This window comes from Furipterus horrens, unplaced genomic scaffold, assembly GCF_987537825.1.
Source record: "Furipterus horrens unplaced genomic scaffold, mFurHor1.1.pri manual_scaffold_6, whole genome shotgun sequence".
Taxonomy (NCBI): Eukaryota; Metazoa; Chordata; class Mammalia; order Chiroptera; family Furipteridae; genus Furipterus; species Furipterus horrens.
In genome coordinates this window covers 164,014,036-164,036,229 of record NW_028327176.1, presented here as the reverse complement: position 1 = coordinate 164,036,229, position 22,194 = coordinate 164,014,036, and the positions used below count along the sequence as shown (strand labels likewise).

At 38.5% G+C, this 22,194-nt stretch overlaps 1 protein-coding gene across 1 annotated transcript in view; it reads left to right on the top strand.

The window, feature by feature from the left end:
- Positions 1-22,046, top strand: part of MTCL3 (MTCL family member 3) — a 47,327-nt gene extending 25,281 nt beyond the window's left edge. The window contains exons 4-7 of the mRNA XM_090279825.1: positions 4,951-5,022; positions 10,666-11,841; positions 13,213-13,512; positions 21,449-22,046. Coding sequence (XP_090135951.1) covers positions 4,951-5,022; positions 10,666-11,841; positions 13,213-13,323 — 1,359 coding nt within the window. The 3' untranslated portion in view covers positions 13,324-13,512; positions 21,449-22,046. The remainder of the gene's footprint in view (positions 1-4,950; positions 5,023-10,665; positions 11,842-13,212; positions 13,513-21,448) is intronic.
- Positions 22,047-22,194: the final 148 nt, after the last annotated feature.

Genomic DNA, 22,194 nt, shown 5'->3' with positions numbered 1-22,194 from the left:
TCCTTCACCCACGTTTTCCTCAGCCCCCAAGATCATGACTTAATGTAGAGCTTGGTACTTGCCTCACCCTGTTAGAGGAGGGAGTGAAAAGTGTGGGCATGATCAGGATTTCTGGGTGCCCTCTCCTGCCCCTCCTCTGCCAGATTCTGATATGTGTCAGGGATGTGATAGAAGGAAATGAAGAGACCTTTTAAGGACACAAATCTCTTAATATACTTTCCAATATAAGTTGGAGCCTACCTTAATCTTTAACAAAATACCACAGACTGGGTGGCTTACAAACCACAAAAATTTATTTCTCACAGTTCTGCAGGCTGGTAGTCGTAGATCAGGGTGTCAGAATGACCAGATGGAGGACCTTCTTCCAGGTAGAAGTCTTGTTACATCTTCACATGGTGGAAGAAGCTCAGGAGCTCTGTGGGGTCTTTCATAAGGGCACTAATCACATATAAGAGGGCTCCACCCTCATGACCTCCCAAAAGGCCCCACTTCCTAATACTGTCACACTGGGCATTAGAATTTCAACATATGAGTATTGGGGAGACAGCATTTAGGTCATAGCAGGGCCAAAGTTTCAGCTTTTTTCTTTTTCTCTCCAACCTTCAGTCAGAAATCCCCATGCCTCATGCCCCATGTTGCCCTGAAGTCACAAGTATTTGTGGCATGACTCTTGAGAACCAATGAGTGTGTATGTAATTTCTATTGACCTCTGAGTCGAAAGTCCAAAAACACATTGCTTATGTGTAATGTGTAAAATAGTGCTCCCTCACGCATGCAGCTGGGTGTAAGAGCACAGAGAATGATATACTTGGAAATAACATAGCCTTGCACTTATCTTCCTTTGAAGTGTAATCTAGTTGTTCAGAATAAGAGCTTTGAAGATGTGTAACTTATATCTTATTTCTAAAACTCCCTAGCTGAGTGATTTATCTTTTGTATGCTTCAGATAATAGTGTCAAACTCAGAAAACTGTCGCAAGATTACATGGTGGATACATATTGTAGTCTCAGAAAAGTGCCTGGCACATACTTAGTGCTCAGTAAATCCTAGATACAGTAGTTAGTTTCCTCCTTGATTCAATTATCATGAAAATGGATGTCTCTCTAGTTTTATCAAAAATATAAGAGAATTTTATATACATACTATGTCTTTCAGTAGCACTTTTCACAGGTTCTCCTCTGTTGTTTAGTTGTTGAAAACATAAACATGCTGCATATTAAGAAGTGGTCCAAATTTCAAATGAGGTAGAAAAGTAGGCTCAGCACATTTTTAGAACACAAACAATCCATTTTATATGATTGCTGTGCAAACATAATTTTTGGCAAACCTCTCTTAACTCCTGACCTCTGTGTGGACAAGCTGAGGCTGGGAATGCAAAGAATTAAGATGTGGACAAGATATGTTTCAGCATTTTTTCTCTAGCGGACCATCCGACAAAGATGAAAATCTGAGATTTAGTTCTAGCTTTCCAAACTGCTCCCCTTATACAGGTTTCTGGAGAGTGGATGGAGGTGGGACAAGATGACAGAGAGGGAGGTAAGGAAATTTTATCCTCACAGAAAAAGAAATCTTTGGACTTAAATTATTTCTCCAACATTCTCTACCCAAATGGATCTTTCCCTGTTGTTCCATTAGAGTTGGAAATTTAATAAAAACTTACTGAAATATGAAAAGATGATTTAACATTTATTGAAAATTTAAATGTGATATTTAAATCTGCTTATAGTCCTTGAGGCGCCTTAAAGGCAATATACCTTTATTCAAGGAAAAACCTTATTTCAGAGCTTTATCAGAGTTTGACACCCACCTGAATGATATTTAAATAAAAGTGAAATAGAAAATGCCTCTCAGGAAAGCGTGGCCTAGTTTCGGCATTTCTCCTGTATTAATTTAGAGGGCTCATTTTAACATTGCCCACAGGATAAAGTCTAAATTTCTCAGCTCCATGAGCTGACCTCAATCCTTTCAGTGTCATCTTCTCCTTTGTCTCTAAAATGCCTCTACTTTCATTATTTCTTTTCAGCAGTCAGTGAATCTAGTCTATAAGACATTCATTCTCCAAGTCTTTTCTTCTGCTGTTCACTTGTTTTTCTTCCTACTGAAATTTTGCACACTCTCCAAATATAAGCTTTCCTGGATGATTTTCTATGACTTTTCCCCCAGATCTGGAATCATAGATGCTTCTTTGCACTCTCAATTCGTTGTTCTTCATTTCCTGTCCTTAGTTAATGCTCTCTTCTCTTTTAGCTAATTACCTGCATCTTTTTATCATCATAAGCAACTCTTTGGGTGGAGAATAAAATATTTCTCAATCATATTTGTATGTCATAGTGTAGCATGTATCTATAGAACTCAACAGGTATCTGTGGAATTAATGAAATGCAAGGACTAGAAAGAAAAAAAAAGCTCTCAGAACTAGAGCATATTTTTCTTCATTTCCTTTGCTTGTCATCCCTTTACCTCATGGCCATTTGAACTGCCACTTTTGTGTCTGTCTTTGTATTTCTTCTAGGACAGTCTGATTATGCACACTTATTGCTTAAAACCCTTTAATACTCCTAATTGACCTTAGAATGATAATTTGACCTTGGTGAGAGAAAGTCCAAACTTTATTAAGTGTCCTTTAAGATTGACTTACACCTATTCTTATCTCATTCATTTGCTCACACTTTGTTACAGCCATAGTGAATTTCTTTGTACCTGGGAAATGGTCTTTCTTTGTGGAATGTTTTCTTGTTTCATTCCTCCCTTCCCTAGTTTCTACTGGCTAACTCCTCATCTACCAGATTCAAGATAAGACATTACCTTTTTCTGGAAATCATCCCTAATTCTCTATGCATCTCCAGCCCCAGGTGGGCTTGATAGGCTTTCTCCTTTGTGATTTCATCGATCAGAAAGATTAGAAAGACTTGGGTCAAGACATGATTCTGCTTCTTACCAAGTAATGACTTTAGACCAGTGCTTCTCAAACTTTATCATGCATTGGAGAGCTTGTTAATTCATAGTCCTCGGAGCCCCAACTCCAGAATTTCTGATTCAGAAGTTCTGGGATTGGTCTTGAAAATTTGCATTTATAACGAGTTACCAAGTGACACTGATGATGTTCTTGGGATCACACTTTGAGGACCCTGCTTTAGATAATGCATCCAACCTCTCTAAGCTTAGTTTACCATCCAAAAAGTGAGGCTAACAGGGGTGTTTTAAGGATTAGTTTAGAGTGTTTGACGTGTATTAGTACTAAATCAGTGGCAATTACTATTGTTTCTACATTATCATTGCTTTTATCACACTTAAATTTTAGACTGAACTGCCAAATAAAGTAGCAACACCCATAGAAAGCAGAGACTATTGATTTTTTATTGTTGTATCACATGTGCCTCATGAAAGGGAATACTTGACACTAAATAAACATATAATGGAATAAAATCAAAGTAAAAGCATTTAGTAAATAAGAAAATGAATTCATGGGCTTCTTTGTAGGTAGCCGCTACACCAAATGTTCCAGGATTCCCTAGTTCAGCTTGCTATATTCTTGGTTTCCCTGGGACTGTTTTTGCTGATTGGTTCCTAAATTACTTTGGTTTTGGTGAGTCAGTCCCCACAGCTTTTGTTCAAGCAACATAAGGAACGTTTTTCTGTTGGAACTGAAAATAAGTACATGGACTATTCATTTGGCTCTGTAGTTTCAGTTGCACACTGAACGAAAGCATCAAGCATCACCGCAGTGTGCCTTCTGTGCCTTCTTAGCCTGAAGGTATGCCTGCATTAAACACTGGATATGGATTAGAAATTAACGCTATGAATTTAATTTGCAATTCTTTGCAAATTATTGTGTCCTCCTCTTTTGAGGAGCTTTTCCTGTTTTTACCATCAGCTCCTACCCTCTGGCCTCCTCTTTGATCTCAGAACCTTGTATTTTATATTCACTTATTAATTCAGCAAGTTTTTTTTTCACCATTTGTCATGTTGCAGGTATTGTGGTGATGCCACATTAGACAAAGTTCTTGCTTCGCAGAACCCAAAGCATGCCATTAACAACTTGTACTGTAATTCTTTGCTTCCCTGTCTCCCATGTTAAATAGTGGGCTTCCTAATGGTAGTTGCAGCTCAGTGTCTGGTATATGATAGCCATTCATACATAAGGATTGTTATTTATGCAGAAAGACCCTCCTTGTTATATTGGTGCTGAGAAATGGATCTCGGCATCAGAGATCATATGCTGTTAGTCCATGAAATGATTTGGCACTAGATATGTGTTTTTTGACCTACAAAGTGTTATTGGTTTGAATTTCAATGAAAGCTAACCAGTAAAATGTGGGAGATTTTACATAACATTCCAGATTTCCAGCTTCTCCTGAAAAAGCCCACATTCCTGTATGACACCAATCTGCGAAAGCTAATTCCCACTCTGCCTGCTGCTTTACAGCTTACAACCCCTCCCATTCCCTGTTGTTTACACAGGTGTTATGTGTATATTGTGTTGTGTGTGTTCCCATGAGTGTGGTAAGGAAAGGGATTATTCAAATTTTACATAAATTCAGTGAAATTTTATCTTTACAAGCTTATAGCAATCTAACTTACTGTTTTCTTTTGTAATGCAAATGCTAACAAGAATTTGCTTCCATCTGAAATTCTGAAATATTTAGTATATTGAGTCATCAGTCTATAACTTTTGTTCAAATTTTTTTCCTGCATTTTCACAATAGATTGCCTACATTTCTTGATTAATTAGATAATTGCCAACTCTTTCTCTACTGTGATGTGTATCTCAGTTCAAAGTAAAAATATGTCTAAATATGTCTGGCTTGAGTTATTTTTCTTCTTTATGATTTTTGAACTAACACTTTTCATTTGGCTTGGTTTTGTCATGTGAGATTAGGACATTTAAAAACACAAAATTGAATTAAAATTATTGTTTATCAAACTAAGTATATTCATGCTTTGTTTCAGCTATCCTTAAAAAGAAGAGGAAGCAAAGATTTGCCAAAATCTGAAAAAAAGACTCAACAGACTCCCACAGAGGTATGTAGAAATAACATTTCAACTAGTACATCTAGTGCCTCTAAATGTATATAAATAAGCTACTTCTATAAGTAGACATCATACTCAGATACACTTCTTTAAAATAAAGTTATGCATATTGATTATGCAGCTATAATGCAGGCGGTATAAAACATTCAGTATCTTTGCTTACAAAGCTGGCACTAACATCCTTATTATTATTGCATTTACACGCAGCAAAATGTCATTAGTCCTTTATGTGTTCCCGTATTTTAGAACTGTACCCATGGTGCTAATCTTGTTCGCCCATCATTAATAAGGTCAGTAGAATGGTTGTTCCTATGGTATCATGGGACAGTAAAGAGAGGATTGTGGTAGGAAGGGATGGCCAAGGTGGGAGAGAGGGTCGTGAGGGCTTAGAGCCCTGGACTGAAGTCATTCTCTATACCAGTGATTGAAGAAGCAAAAGAAAGGAAACAAAAGAATAAAAATAAAACTTACAAGATGGATTCAACATGGGCTTGTTAAGAATCTTAGAAACACTGCCACAGTAAAGACTAGTTCTGCTTTCAGGGTGAGCAGAAGATGCTGATGGATGTAATGAAGGAGATTTTAAAACAGAAGAGAAAATATTTGGGAGCTGAAGTGACATTATGTCTACAAAACCACTTGGCTAGATGTTGACTTTTAAGTGTATACATTGGAATCTAGAGTACTAGAGCATTTTTAAAAACTCTTTCACAAGGTTTTCCCATTACATAATATCTTTAACTAAACCGGGATTTAAATATACAGAATATGGAAAATTACCTTGATATTATTTTTAAACACATAACATATTAAATATTTATTTGTATTTTCTCTTTTCCTTTCTCTACCCACTCTGTTCTTGGTTAATTTTTCTTCTGGAACTTGCTCAAGAATATTTATAGGCCAGAGTCATATACCAAGATCTTTACTCCTTTTTGTACATTTTTCTCAATTTCCTTGTTAAGTCAAATGTGCTCTGTTGCTATAGCTTTCTCACTGTCTTTGCCATAACTTTAGCCATCTCACACCAAGTATTATGCTGTGAATTATTTCCCATGTTGCCACGAATCCTCTTCTCCACTGCATTTAGTGAGATGCTATATGCTCCTTGTTCTAAAATCTTAAGTCAGCTTTAGTCTTTTAATTCACTTTAGTTCTGCTCCTGTATTTCCAGTGTTCAAGTTTATGTATACTTTTCCACAATATTGTCTAATCCAGGAATTCTTAACTACTGCTTCCTGCCTCTATGGTCCCCAGTCCATGTGCATTTGGGCACTTTTCTGCAAAAGACATCCATAGCTTTCCTCAGTGTCTCAGTGGGACTTGGGACCTTAGAACATTCAAAATACATTGAAATCCACCAGTTTTTATTTCATGGTTAAAAACATCTTGGGAAATTTCTAAGTATGTTATTGTGGACTTTGGAGTCCTTGCTATATTTTGCAATTTAATTATTTTTCAGAGGTTATTACCTGTTGTTTTTTTTTTTAACCTGTCCAGCAAATTGAACAGGACTGTCATGGAGGGGAGATCTCAACTACAAAGTAATCCATAGATGATTTTATTGCTCAGGCAAGGCTGAGGACCAATGATTCACAGACTTATATTAACTGCAAGCATCCCAGTCTATTATTTTTGTTTACATCTTCATTTCCTGTACTTAGCCAGGACATATTATAGGCGGGGGACAACTTACTCAGTTTTGAGTCATGGCTATCTAATGTCTGGCACTCTGCAACATGCTCAGGATGTACTTGGTAATACTTCCATGACTCCTTTTTTATATAACCTTATGCAATTGCCAACATGCTGTTCATTTTGACCTACACAAATGATAATTTTATTTGGTTCAACTTTCTATTATGTGTATAGCTTTGTATTTCATTTTGTTCATTTGCCTCAGCTTCTTTGATGTGTTCCCTGCATGTTCCCTTCAGCACAGTGACTTTATGTACTGAGAAATGGTATTGCATAACAATTAAGAATAGTAACTTTAGGGCTGGGTTACCTAGGTGAAAATCTCTTCCACATACGCTCTATTGCTTTACATCAGTTATTTATTCTTTCTCTGCCTCTTTTTCCTCATCTATAAAATAGGGATTATAATAGAGAGTTGTATAGATTAAATGAGTTCATATTTTATTATTGTAGAGTTATAACTTCTAGTGGTAGCTAAGTAAAAACCAGGGGTCAGCTCACGTCTTTTTGCCCTTCATCATCTATATGTTCCCCTTCCTCATATGTCACGTGTATCTTCTTAAGAGTGAGTCTTTACACTACACAAACATAACTTGCTTAGCTACTCAAAGTATTACAGTGTTTCTTGCCTAGTGTTCTGTGAAAATAGGAGCAAGCATTTTATTGCTCAGTGACTATCAACCAGGCACTCTCCACACAATCTCTGATTTAATGTTTTCAACATTTATGCATGGTATTTCTATGCACAGTTCCAAATGCAGCTGCAATAGTTAGTTGCAAGATGAGGATGCAAGCACATTGTCATACAGGGTTCTTAAACTCTTTCCTTTGCAGAAACTGTCCTACTTTGTATTGTGAAAAGATTCCTTCCAAAAAAAAAAAAGATTTATCTTACCCATCATTCTCTTTCCTCTAATGACTTTATTACACACAATATATATTCAACTCTTAAATTTTTTGTTTTCATTCTTTTGGGCAGAACTTATATAAACACAAATCAGAAAGCTTTCTCTTTTGTATTTGCTTAAAATAACTTATTCAAGTGTTTTTCTGCTTCAATTTGTGACCTATTTCACATACACTTAGATTCAAACTGCATCATTATGCCAACACTGCTTTTTTTACTAGCAAATTAAAGCCTTGTCTTCCATTCAAGGACTTCTTCCATACATGTAGTCCAACTTAGCTTCCCAGATCACTCACTCCTACTTTTCAACAAAATTTAGCCCATGAAAAAGCATTTTTGATATGTATAGTGTGGGTCACTTTTCTAGTCAAACATTGTTTTTCATTTTTAGATTACAAGATCTTTGACTCTCAGTCCTCTCTCCTCACAAACCTTTAACATTTCTTATCTGTCTCTCTTGCTTTTATTGTCCTCCTCTTTTGCATCTGAAGTCATTGTAATAGCTTCAAACACTGCCTCTGGGCATCTCATTCTAATGTCCTCCCCTCTGGACCTGAGCTCTCTCCAGGTCCAGAAGTGTAATCCCTGGAATCTAGGTATCCTTCCATTGATACACTTCAAAGACAACATTTTATATACCCAAACCTGTACTTTTCACGTAAAACCTGCTCCTCTGTTCAGTCTCGATCTCCATTATTGATGGCACAACCCATCAAGACACCTAAATTCTACATATAAGTGAAATCATATGGCACTTATCTTCCTCTGACTGACTTATTTTCCTTAGCAGAATACCCTATAGGTCCATCCATGCTGCCGCAAATGGTAAGATTTAATTCTTTTTTATGGCCAAGTAGTATTTCATTGCATATATGTACCAGAGATTTTTTATTCCCTCACCTATTTATGGGCACTTGGGTTGCTTTCATAGCTTGGCTATTGTAAATAATTCTTCAGTGAACATAGGGGTGCCTGTTTTCTGTAGAATCTAAAGAGCAATATAAATGCACAAACGAAACAAAAATGGGCTCATAGAGAACAGACTGATGGTTGCCAGAGAGAGGGAAGTTGGGGGACTAGGTGAAAAGTAGAAGGGATTGAGAAGTACAGATTGGTGGTTTCAAACAGTCATGGGGATGTAAAAGTGCAACACAGGAAATGTAGTCAGTAATATTGTAAAAACTATGTATGGCACCAGGTGGGTACTGGAGTGTCAGGGGACTATTAAGTAAACTATATGATTGTCTAGTCACTCTGCTGTACACCTGAAACTGATACAAAATAGCATTCAATGTAAACTGTAACTGAAAGAAATAGGACAAATTTTTTAAAAAGAAAGAAACCAAAAGCAAAAAATAAAAAAAAAAAAAAGCCCTGAACTCAAAATGTCAGGGTTATAGTTGATTCCTCTGCTGATATGATATTAAACATTAAAAATGTCTTTGTTTTCATTATCACTGAATTAATTTGAGGGTTCCAACACAGTCTCTTTCAGGGCAGCTTCTTTTTCCCATGTGAAATGGATTCTCTCATCAAATCTATGACATCCATTCTTATCCTTTGCTCTCACTGTGCTCCTGAGGTTCTCTGTTCTCTCTGTGCTTCTCTCCTTTCTTCTAGACTCCTTCTAGAGGAATGTACACAAGACAACACATCTGATTTATTTTATTTCACCCATCGTCCTACTTTTCTTCTCTTGTGCTTCTTTTCTGGAGGCAACACATAGAGTGGAAAGAATATGAGTTTTGGAATTGGCTTGCATATAGATGTGTCTGTCATTTATTAACTTGTGCTCTAGCATGTTAATAAAGCTCTGACGCACAGCTGCCTTATATCACTTTCTTCAGGGAGCCAATGTGAGGCTGTAATGTTATAAAGAATGGGATGCGCTCTGTACACCCAGCAGCTCTCAAACCCTTCCACATTCATGTTCACTAGGGCAGGAGACCTGTGTCCTGCTTTCCATCTTTTCTATCTCAGAGGCTCTGGGCCATGTTAACTGAGTATCTCTGGGAGAAGCCCGTTGTTCCTCCCACCTTCACCATCAGTGGTTGCTCTTTCTTTACCAGAAGGCATCTCAAACACAGATGACTCAGTGCTGTAAAAATAAGGTATTTCTATATCCATTTTCAAAATGAGGAAACCAGAGTTCACAGAAATTACATGATTGTCCCAAAGTACATACTTGGAGAATTTTGGGAACTATGTCCTATACCTAATAATCTGCTTTTATGTTAGCTCTCAGAGAAAGAGTTGATTTCATTAATTAAACTTCTTAGTTGAGTTAATGATTAGGGTTTGAATGTTGTGTGAGAATGTGTGAGAACTTCTATAGGGTCTACTCCCTCATCCTTTTACCAAGCAGAACCAACTATATCCACTTCAGACTCATGGGAGTACATTCTATTATAAAAGTGATCTAGATGGACCACTTACCAGTTTCTCCTTGGATGGGCCATTCCAGTGTTAAAAACTCTTTACTTTAAAGGACCTTAAAAGCAATTATCCCTTAAATAAAGATTGAGGTCAATTTCTTTCTGTATGGCTGAGTGATCATGAGCCTGAGCCTCAGTCAGCTGGAACTGAATTTAAATTTCACCTTTGTCCTTGGCTATTTTTAGCTGTGTAATCTTGAACAAGTTACTAAACATTTTAAAACCATTTTAATGTCTACTCATAAGGAATTCAAACCATGTAAAATCAAAAACAAAATGAACATTGTTGAAATGAGAGCCAAACAGGTGTGTGCAGTTACAACATATAATAATCTCTGAATAATGATGACCACAGTTTTTCTCTTTTATATTCCTTTCTCATTTTGTTGCCAGCATATAATAGTGTCCTAATCCTTTTATTTGCCAAAGAATTTAAGTAATTTGGAGAAAATACAAAGCATTTACTCCTCTTTCTCTCATTAAATCTTGATTACAAGAAAAAGGAATAATTTGTGCAGGTGTCCCTTTTTGGTTGTTTTCTTTATTTACATTTAAAAAATGGTCTCCTATCCTTTTTCCCTTTTCCCAAATGAGGAGGACAATGAAGATCTGAAATGCCAGCTGCAGTTTGTGAAAGAGGAAGCTGCTTTGATGAGGAAGAAAATGGCCAAGATTGATAAAGAAAAGGACAGATTTGAGCACGAGCTCCAAAAGTACAGATCCTTTTATGGGGATCTGGACAGCCCTTTGCCCAAAGGAGAAGCCGGGGGGCCTCCCAGCACCCGGGAGGCTGAGCTCAAGCTGCGGCTGAGGCTGGTGGAGGAAGAAGCCAACATCCTGGGCAGGAAAATCGTGGAACTGGAAGTGGAGAACAGAGGCCTAAAGGCAGAACTGGATGACCTGAGGGGCGACGACTTCAATGGCTCTGCCAACCCCCTCATGAGAGAGCAGAGCGAATCCCTGTCGGAGCTGCGGCAGCACCTGCAGCTGGTGGAAGACGAGACGGAGCTGCTGCGGAGGAACGTGGCCGACCTGGAGGAACAGAACAAGCGCATCACGGCGGAGCTCAACAAGTACAAGTACAAGTCCGGTGGCCACGACAGCGCGCGGCACCACGACAGTGCCAAGACTGAGGCCCTGCAGGAGGAGCTGAAGGCGGCGCGCCTGCAGATCAACGAGCTGAGCGGCAAGGTCATGCAGCTGCAGTACGAGAACCGCGTGCTCATGTCCAACATGCAGCGCTACGACCTGGCCTCGCACCTGGGCATCCGCGGCAGCCCCCGCGACAGCGACGCTGAGAGCGACGCGGGCAAGAAGGAGAGCGACGACGACTCGCGGCCCCCGCACCGCAAGCGCGAAGGGCCCATCGGCGGCGAGAGCGACTCGGAGGAGGTGCGCAACATCCGCTGCCTCACGCCCACGCGCTCCTTCTATCCCGCGCCCGGGCCCTGGCCCAAGAGCTTCTCCGACCGGCAGCAGATGAAGGACATCCGCTCGGAGGCCGAGCGCCTGGGCAAGACCATCGACCGGCTCATCGCGGACACGAGCACCATCATCACCGAGGCGCGCATCTACGTGGCCAACGGGGACCTGTTCGGACTGCTGGACGAGGAGGACGACGGCAGCCGCATCCGGGAGCATGAGCTGCTCTACCGCATCAACGCGCAGATGAAGGCCTTCCGCAAGGAGCTGCAGACCTTCATCGACCGCCTGGAGGTGCCCAAGTCCACGGACGACCGAGGCGCCGAGGAGCCCATATCCGTGAGTCAGGTACAGTTCTGCCTATTGCGAGCCACGGCGATGGCGAGGCTGGTCGGCGGAGCTGTGGTCCCGCGTGGGGAGTCTCCGCGCATCGACTCTCACGCCCCGCTTTAGGGAAGTCCCAGCTCAGAACCTTTCACGCTGTCCTCCTTCAGGCCTGAGGTTTTCATCACCTGATTACTTAGTAACTTTATTTTTTAAAGGGAAACTTTGTCCACCCCCCACCCCCTTTGTGTAAAGATTAATGGGTTTTAAAGATTTATAGCTACTGTTACTACTACTACTACTATTATTTGCCAACACTTTCAGTATTAACGCCCCAGATTCTAATAAAGCTAGCTGCAAGAAGATCCCTAATAGGAATCTCTAATTGTTGTCTGCAATTTACGAGCCAGGACTCAAACTGAGTTTCAAATAATTTGTTAAAAAATTTCTAAATTGATGCATAACTACTGGTAAATGTAGAAGCCAGCAGAGAAAAAAATATGATAATGTGTTTAGAACTGGAACAAAAAAGAATAAATGGAAACTGCTCTTTTACCAGAAGTTGAAGTAACATACTCATTACTTCTAAAAAATACCACTCTCAGCTCTGTAGTGGAAAATCTCAGGACTAGGGAAGGATTGTTTAACTTTAAGGCAACACTAATTCAGAGAAACAGTAATAACTATTCCTGAACAGGGAAAACCAGCATTTTTCCTTCATCCTAATTTGTAGAGGCACAGCCGATGAATTGGACTGAGCTGCTCTAGCCAGGTATGGTGGCCAAAGACCAATGCATTTTGTCAGAGATAATTCATAAAACCAGACAGGCAGCGCTACCCATGTGGCAAGCCTGGTATCCTGTAGCCATTGGAGAACCCACGGAAGTATAACAGCATGCATGGCATTTAAGATATGAAAGAGGTTTAAATTTAAAAAATCATTTTATACTCAGAAGCATGACTGACATTAATTTTAACTGCCTGTTAGTCACAAGTAGAAAAATTGCAACCCTATCGCTTACTGATCTTGCATGTTGCTCTGCTTTGCTATGGAAATAAAAAGTAGTCTTATGATAAAACTTGTTGAATTTTTTTAAATGTTGAGGCTTATTTCCTTCTATTTATTGTATCAAATGGTAATTGGTTTTTAGTTTCCTTGTTGCAGTTTTTTGGGTGTTTGGAGCATGTGGTTTTTCTATTTTACCCTTGGGAGAAAAAAGAGACAGAGTGAGAGAAAGCATATAATAGGCTTTCAGGTTTGGTAAACAGAGGCATAAGGGAGGGTTCTGCTTTTTTTTGAAGTTGAATGAATGCTTAGATTAGTTGATATAAATTAAAGTTTCTAAAATTATTATTAATTAATTCTTCTTTTTGTGTTTGCATTTACCTTCCCAGATGTTCCAGCCTATCATTTTACTTATTCTCATTCTTGTATTATTTTCATCACTTTCTTACACAACAATATTTAAACTTGTCTTCCTTTTTACGCTGTTTTTTGTACTGTAAATCTTTCATCATTCACCATTCATTGTAGTATTTTCAGTTTATTTTGTTCACCCTTCAAGACAAGAAGTAAAAGAAGTTTAATTTCTATAGTAACCAATGCTATAAAAACACTGAAGACTGCTTAATTTCTTTAAAAAGACTCATCTTACCACTATCAAACTCAGAAGCCCAAGCACTAAAATATTTCAGGTAAGGAAGTAAGTGTGATTTTTTAAAATAAATCATTTTAATTCTTGCTTGTCTTTTACATCTTAATGCGTACTCTTCTTGATAAATAATTGGCAGAATGACTATAAAAATTGGCTAAATCTCTCAGCTATTTCTCAGTAGTTAACTATTACGATAATTCAAGGGCTGAACATTCACAAGTTGGGTACATTTCCAAAATATATGTAGATTTATAAACTACCTTTGCTAGGTTACATCAGACTAACAAGATCATTTTGATATCTAATAAATATCTATGAAATTTTTGGTGAATGAATGAAATGTTACCCTCATGGAAACAAAGTCCTTGATTGCAATGCTGATGGTGTTCTGTCTAAAGAGATGGGTTTTGAAGCATGAGAGTGGATTGGGCCTTAGTTTATTGAGAAAATAATTATCCCCATCCTCCTACATTTGCCCAGCTTTCAATTAAACCAGCATTTTCTTCCTTTACCTGTTGTAGTTGGAGCTTATTTTCCTAATCAAGTTTGTTGTCTGGAGTCCTGTCCTCTATAAGAGATTGTCACACAGAACTGTTTCTGGAGCAGGAAATATACTAGAATTACAATATGTGAGAAGTTTTGAATAGGAGAGAAATATAGTTATTCTCTAGAATTTTATTAAATTGCAGCCTGCAGCCACTAGTATAGTTCCAATATGGATTACTCTCTAAACATAAACTTACTTTATTGAACTGAGCCCTTTCTCCTCCTATCTAAAGTGGCTTGGATAGGCTCTGTGTACCCAGAGGCACTATTAGTCCATCTCATTGGCAATTTTCCCAGGGGAAAGGTGTAATGCCCCAGTGTTGCAGAAGATTCAGAAATCACAGCACTCATTCAAGTCACCTTCTTGGAAATACTGTCAGATTGATTGGTGGATATGAAGATTTTTAGTAAAGTATCTTGCTTCTCGGAATAAGGAATAATACGTGGAAATCTTTGCTCCACTACAAAAGTTGGTGCTGTTAACAGACTTCTGTGACCTCATGCCCCAGTGTTTTCCATTTGAGTATTACATTTTTAGAAAAGAAAAAAAAAAGGAAAGAAACACTTAACAATATTTGAAATTTCAATTTAAAGTAACTACTCTTAATCTCCATGTCCCCCTGCCTCCACCAGTTTCTATTTCATTTCGTTTTGGAGGGTAAGAGAGACCTGGAGTGAGAAGTGGTTAACCAACAGGTGGACTCTGTCACTATGCACTTGGAGATTCAAAAGGCTAGGTAGAACTTAATGATGAAAGGGGATGAAAAACACATAAATGCTACATTAACCCAATTATTCAAGCATTTGTTTTTTTAAAAAATCTTATCTCAGGAAAGCAGCCATTTTAAAACCCAAAATCTATCTGTTAGATTTCTGATGTAGCTCTAGGACAGAGGAACTATTTTGGCAAAAAACAAAACAAAACTGGAAGCATGTGTTTGGAGGCTGAAATTTATCTGAAATATGTATTGCCTTTGGAGCCAGATCCACCCAGCTAAGCAGTGATTCTTGGCTACCTTCAGACAATTGATAGTATATGCAGGTGTTGTAGGTTGTCACATTACTAAGAAGCTCTATTGGCATTTAGAGGAAAGAGGTCAGAATTTCAAATAATTGTCCTGCCATTATTGCTAACATTGTTCCTGTTGAGAAATGGGGCATGCAGTGCACTTGTTCACTTCAGAAGTGTCATGGATATTCACTACAATGGGTGGCTTTAAGCTAGTGCATTTCTACCTTTGTCATAAAGTCTTGGCCATGACAAAGCAGTTTCATTTTCACACTGGTGTTAGTGTTAGAAAACAGTCTTCTCATTAATACAGGTTCTTGAAATCAACTAAATCAGAGAAGATGAATAGGAATAATATATGACAGGAGAACCACAATGAACATTGTATGTATATAGGGTCATGCACACACACACACACACAGATAACAGGCACATATACATGCTGAATTAAAGCTTCAAGATGGGCCCCTGCACATACACACACCTTCACAGTCCACCTCTGTCATTATATAGTCATGTCTGCCACAAAGCTCTTGTTTATCAGAAAAGAGGATATGGTATCCTTCAGATCTGCCTGGAATGATGGATGCCAACTGACTGTACCTGCCAAACCAAAGTAAAGAGCATACCCAAAAGACCAAAGAACGGAGCAAAAAAAATGAAGCAGGATCCTTTGTCTACTTAACAAACATTTTGAAGTATCTACGGTCATTATAGAGGAAAGTGAGGTTTGGTTTCCACTCTTTTAGAGCCTTCAATTGGTTAATAGAGAAGGAAGGGTATGTAAACAGCTAATTCTAATTGAATTGCAAAAAAAAAAAAAAAAAGGCTTGTGGTTGTAATTTATTGTTTATTGGGCTCTTGATAGCATGTTAGATTTTCCTAAAAAGGTAGGCATTCTGGGATTGAATGATACCATAAATATACACAGGGGTGGTACATTTACCCTAAAGGTATCTTGTGACCTGACTTAGAAAGGATTTGCTAACCGTGGGAGGTCTGGGCTAACTGAAACACCAGCATCATCTGTTAGGAGAAGTAAAGGTCATCCTGGCAGTGGGGGTATTCGTCTTATCTATGAGCTCTTAAGGCATTGATTTTCTAGAAGAATTTCATGAAAATCTTAGACTCCATCCAGGCCCTCAATATATAGAACCCCAGTCAGATACTGGGGCAGGGAAATAGGACTCACTTGGCTACTGCTCACAGATTCTTGGAGTTGAAGTCAGTCTGACAGCTGCTATGAAGTTAGTCAATTTTACGGTATAATCAAAATCCACAGAAGCCCTTTCCAACTCTTCCCTACCCACTGCACAGCTGGCTTCCCAGTTTGTGCCTGAATGTAGGCACAGACCTCTACCACTGTGGGGTGCAACGAAGGATGCGTCCCACATCAAGGAATTTAGACCTGCCTCTATCTTAGGGGACTCCGGGGGAATAGTAGTTGGGAGATTGTATCAACAGCTGGCCAGCAGGCATGAAGTGACCTTGTCCCTTGCCTTATTCCCTGTGGAACTTCAGGCTGTTCTGTAGACACCCAGAATCTAGGGTACATCTCTTTCCTATACCACAGGGTACAGGATTGGGAAGAAAAGTTAATAAAGATGGTGCCCAGGACCTCAGAAAGAGTTTCTGGTATCTTCTTTCTCTCCCCTTTGATCCTGTTACTTGCATTATCTTTGTTATATAAAGTTTGTTCTTAAACAGGAACACCCGGGCTTTTTTGTTCATCAAGAGAACAAAATCACCCAATTATTGAGACAAAGAATCTGCACCTCTGAGGCTGTGCTATTTAAAGATGCTAAAAGTAAATTCAAACAGGCCAACCTTACCGAAGAAAGTTCTCTTGCATGCACATTATTGGGTATAGGAGGGGAGTGTCTTTGGTAGTTTTGGCCTAATTTAAGAAAATAAAAATCAGTTGACTATTTTTTAGCATAACTAGCATAAACTCATCATAAAAGAAAGGAAAAATCGGTGCTGAGCCTGGAATGTGTATTGGCCTGCATGCTCCAACCTTCACCTCAGTTTGTGCAGTAGAGTGGAATACAGTTGTTCAGTCAGCTGCCAGTGAAGTTTGGAATGTCAATTGGTAGCTCAGCCTTAACTTCAGATATTCATGTGGTGTTTGTAGCTCTCTTCTTAAAGAACTACAGCCCACTTTCATCTGGCAGAGTCCCATTTTGGGTCACATATCCTAACTGAATGTAAGGAATGAAGGGAAAAGTAGTAGAGGATAATATCAGAAAATGAAAAGAGTTGACTCTTTATTAAGCTACTGGGGTTTGATACAGTTCAGAAACAGCATTAATGAAGACATTACTGCTTAGACCCTAGTTATAAACCAGTTAGTTTTAATGGAAGATAGTTTTGATTCTGTGTGCAATTTTGATTTAGCTTTTAGGAGAAGTGATTGCATACACATTTTGATGAAATTAACATTTCCTGAGTAGGTCCTGGTATTCTCAACAGCCTACTTATAGGAAAGTAATACAGAATATGAAAGCTTTATGGTCTGGACAAAGCTTTTGTAGTGACTTCTTAAATGTGGTAACTTACTAAATGCTTCTGAACCGTACTTTTGTGTTGATCAGTGTGGAGAGGAGGACGTGGGGACAGTACACTGTAGTCTACATATTCTCTGCTTAGAGACTCACTCATTCTGAAGTATTTAGTTGTAGTTTTAAGTGAACTCTGTGTCTGTCCTCCTGAAGTTGTGGGTAATTGTTAAAACACTTCTATGAACAACTTACTCTTTTTTAAAGATTTTACTTATTTATTTTTAGAGAGAGAGGAAGGGAGGGAGAAAGAGAGGGAAAAAACATCAATGTGTAATTGCCTCTCGCACACCCCCAACTGGAGACCTGGTCTGCTGCCTAGGCATGTGCCCTGACTGGGAATCAAACCAACAACCCTTTGGTTCACAGGCCAGCACTCAGTCCACTAAACCACACCAGCCAGGGCACAACTTTCAGGTACAATGTTTATAACTTCACTTGATCAGGAAGTAGAAGCAGCAAGTGTAACATACCTCTTAAGCATAAGGAGCAACTTTAGAAATCTTCACCTTTCCCTGTCTACTGTTAAGCCAGGCTGTGTTGTCCTCAAGGTCCTCATCTTATATCTCAGATATTTATGTTTAGTAAACAAATATATTGACATTTGCTGGTTACTCAGTTTTATTTTTACAATTATAAAAGGGTTTTTTTGTTCATAGCTATATGAGTTTTCCTGTAGCTATTTTCAAAATAAGGTGCTATCAAAATCCAACTTTTGAAAATAAAATTGCATAGTTTTATAAATTTATAAAATTAATGAATGATGTAAGAATATATAATCCGTGGTTTCTGGTAATTATTCAGCCTTTTCAAAAATATTCATGTAATTTCATTGACTTGTATATGAGAATGTTTCTTTGAATGTTGCCTAAACCACTACTCCTGTTCAAGATAATTAAAGCCCAGTTTATATTATTTTGCTTTTTTTTTCTTTTAAATTATCAACACATTTTAGGTATATTAAAAAATAATTTAAAGTTTTTATTTTATACCAATATATTTATTAAATAAATGGTGATTTGGAGGACTGTACAATTGGAAAACTGTAACATCTCACAGAATGGCAAAACAACCCTGGAGTATTCAGGAATGGGACAACTATTTCAGGAGCTTTATTGTACTGCACAAGTCAGTGATGAAACTCTGGAGATTAATGATTCTGAAAATGTTGCTTTACAAATTTATTTTCTGTAGTTTCTTCTGAGTGTTATGAGTTGAGCTGCTTTTATAATCCATGTTAGTAAATAAAATGTGTAAGTGATTTTCAAAGGCTGGCAAACAACATTTGCACCTTTCTGAGGTTGTCCAACATAATGTAGCTTCAAAGTCAGCAAGTCAGTTCTTCCAACACATGTCGGAAACACCTGCCTTAACCTAAGCCATCGACGATTTAGAGGGTGTGAGGATCAGAAAGACACTCAACCAATTTGCCACTTTGCCTCAAGTGATTTAGTCAGGGAAGAGAATTTAAGAGCTTTTAAAAATATATGTTCTAGAGTTTTTTTATTTCTTAAAGTCAGCTCAGTTTATAGTTTAGAATTCCCATTCTTTTTCTTTATAAACACGCACAATATTTGCACAGTCCATTTGACTCCCTCTGTATCATTAACTGCTGGACAGATAAAACAGAGTTAAGACTTTTAGAGTCGAATGTTCTCTGTGTCCACCTAAATCAGTCATTTAGAGCTTCAGATGGAGAGTTTAATGTGAGAAAAATTAATTTATCCTGGATTTTAGCCTAAGAATCTGATCTCCTTGGTCTGAAAGGAAATGTGTATCTGCTGAGGTACCAGGGCCACTGTGTGGAGGGTGTTAACGTTACCCTAACTGCTTAGACTCCATATGTGGAAAAAACTACAGTGAAGCAGCCAAAGGAGATAATTGGAAAAAAGAAAAAAATTGAGCATACCCAGCCTAGGACCTCACAAATCTTGAGGTGAGAAATGAAAGCCTCCAGGAGGAGAACCTCATTTGTCTGGCCTCACTCCTCACTTTAGAAGAAATGAATAAAACAGATTTTTTTCCTGAGCTCCCATCAAAGCTGACCTGTATTGACTTGTTCCCCCCAGTCCTTTCTGTGCTCTAGCTGTGCTCTTCTGTGCCACGGTGTGACTGCTTCCTCTGTCAATGGCATTTTATAAGACAATTACTGAAATGCTATTCCTAATGGTGATAAAGCCAACATTTCTGGTAGACCATATAGGTGGGTCTAGAAAGTCCTTGGGGGTGGAAAATGAGGGGGATGAAGGTTAATGCCTGCATCCTTCAATTTGTGTTCACTAAATGGCCTCTCCTAGCCCTGTTTTACTGCTCAAACTTCCTGAGAGATTAATAACTCAGGGTGGCCCTCTTGTGGTGGACAGTCATTCCCAAGGCTCATTTCTGGAATAAGAGGTAGCCGAAGAACAGTCCCTTTATTATTTACATTTTGTTGTCAACATTATCAACGTCTCCCAAGTTGAGAATCTGGAGGTAATATAATGAGATGCTAAAAACAAATTTGAAACCCTTTATGAAAACTCTATAAATAGCCCACATTTGTAACGTTTTATTTCCATAGACAAAAACACCAGTTCTTTAAAAGAACATTGTTTTGAAACTCTTTCTTTTGAATATTTCTGTCATCTGGAAATTCCTGTGCACAGCCCCATGACAGATCTTCTTGGCTAAAAAATCTGTTGACATGTCACCAGCCCTCAGCATAGGAAGGAGAGCCAAGGTCCCATGATTCCAGGGGGAAAACATCCAACACTGAGAAACTAGCATGTTAGCTGAAAACCAGCATTCTAAATATGTGACTTACATGGATAATGAGCATTCTGTGGGTGACTCTTCTTATTTTATAACCCAAACCAAATTCTTACGAGTATGAAAATTATACCACTTTTTATAACAGTCCAAGCTTTGTTATTCTAGGACTCAAATGACACAGGACCAAATATGGCAGAATCAGGTGTGGAACTGTATAAAAACTGAGAAACCCAGTCATAACTACTGGATGGTCTCATTCAGAAACAGGGGTGGGGAGGGAGAAAGTTTAGTGACATTTAAATAATTCTCAGAGTGATTGTGATGTGCAGCAAAGGCTGAGAGGAACACTAAACTGTGGTGCCCTTAGCGGAATGCTGTGGGGACTACCAGGAGAGACTCTCCACGTTGTTTATAAGTTGATTTCAAGACAGTGGGCTACTCAGGATGTGGACGGTCATGCTACAGGTCATACTTCAGGGATCTTCAGAGTTGACAGAGCTTGCTGAGGACAAGGACTTGTCTTCTTCCAGTCCTCGGGCTCTAACACGACACCTGGCACAGAGTTGGTGCTTGTAGATATTTGTCAGATGAAATATTAATTGGAGTGCCCAAGCCCTCTCCCTAGGAATGGAAGATAATTTAAGAGTCAAGAGAGTTCTACTAAGTAATTGAGATCATGTGTCCTGAAGTACATGATTCGAGAAGGAAGGATTATTTTAAATATGTCATCTGCAGTAGCCTCTACATTGTAATTGCATAAAAATGAGTCAAGTTTTTCAAAGTCATCACTTTTCCGATTTCTTCTATCTTCTGACTAGTGAAAATAGAAATACGATACTCCTGCTAAGTATGTTTAAAGAGTAAAGGAAGAAGGGACTGAAAAACTATACAAACAGGAATTCAGAAGCCACCCAGTCTCATGCCCAGCCAGGGTTGTCATAGCATAAAAAGATTAAGTAATAACTGCTTTGTGATGCTTCAAGATCATCCTTCAGACAAAAACCTATAAATTAAGTGTGTACTGGCATGCTAAAGGCAAAGTTGGTGTGTTTATGCCTGAATTTTTTCCAACCACTAAGTTAAAATCCTTTTGTTTTTGTATTTTGACGTAGGATTTATATTATCTAAAGACAAAGCCTCTTTCAATAAATAGTCATCAAGATAAATACTCTGCTATATGACTCCTGTGTTACCCTTGGAAGATGGAATATCACCTTTCTCATTTGGACTTAGAAGAAAGCTGAATTTAAAATTTGACAAAGCCAGAAATCAACCGCTCACATCCAAAACTCTTATCCCTGGGTTCTATACCCTTCCCTTGAATGCCTTGCAATTTTCAACTTCAAGACACACCACCAGGAATGAGAAGACCTGGATCCTATTCTTGGCATTGCTAGTAAATGGCCTCGTGACCTTGAGCAAATGACTCAACATCAGGGCCTCTTTCCTCAGCTGTAAAATGAGAAGCTTGGCTAGATGATTTCAGAGGTCTTTCTGGCTGTAAAGTTCTGTAAGTCTGGAAACACGTGCTAGTGACATTTATGCACACATTATTATTCTTTCACCCTTTTCAAAGTATTTTAGTTTGTAGCTTAATACCACTATTCATATAAACCTTTTCAAATCCTTTCCAGGATTTCCTTTTTGTATCTCTACAGCAGCCGGTGTTCCTACATTGACTTTACATCAAGTATTAGATACACTTCTTTATGTATTTGTAATACATTGAAATAGGATTAGTGTGTCATTGGCTATGAATGACTTTTCCAAATTTTCTGCAATACCTAGAGCAAAAATTTGGATCAATTTTATATTTGAAGGCTTAAATATTTAAATGGTTTAAAAGTAGCCTGGATTA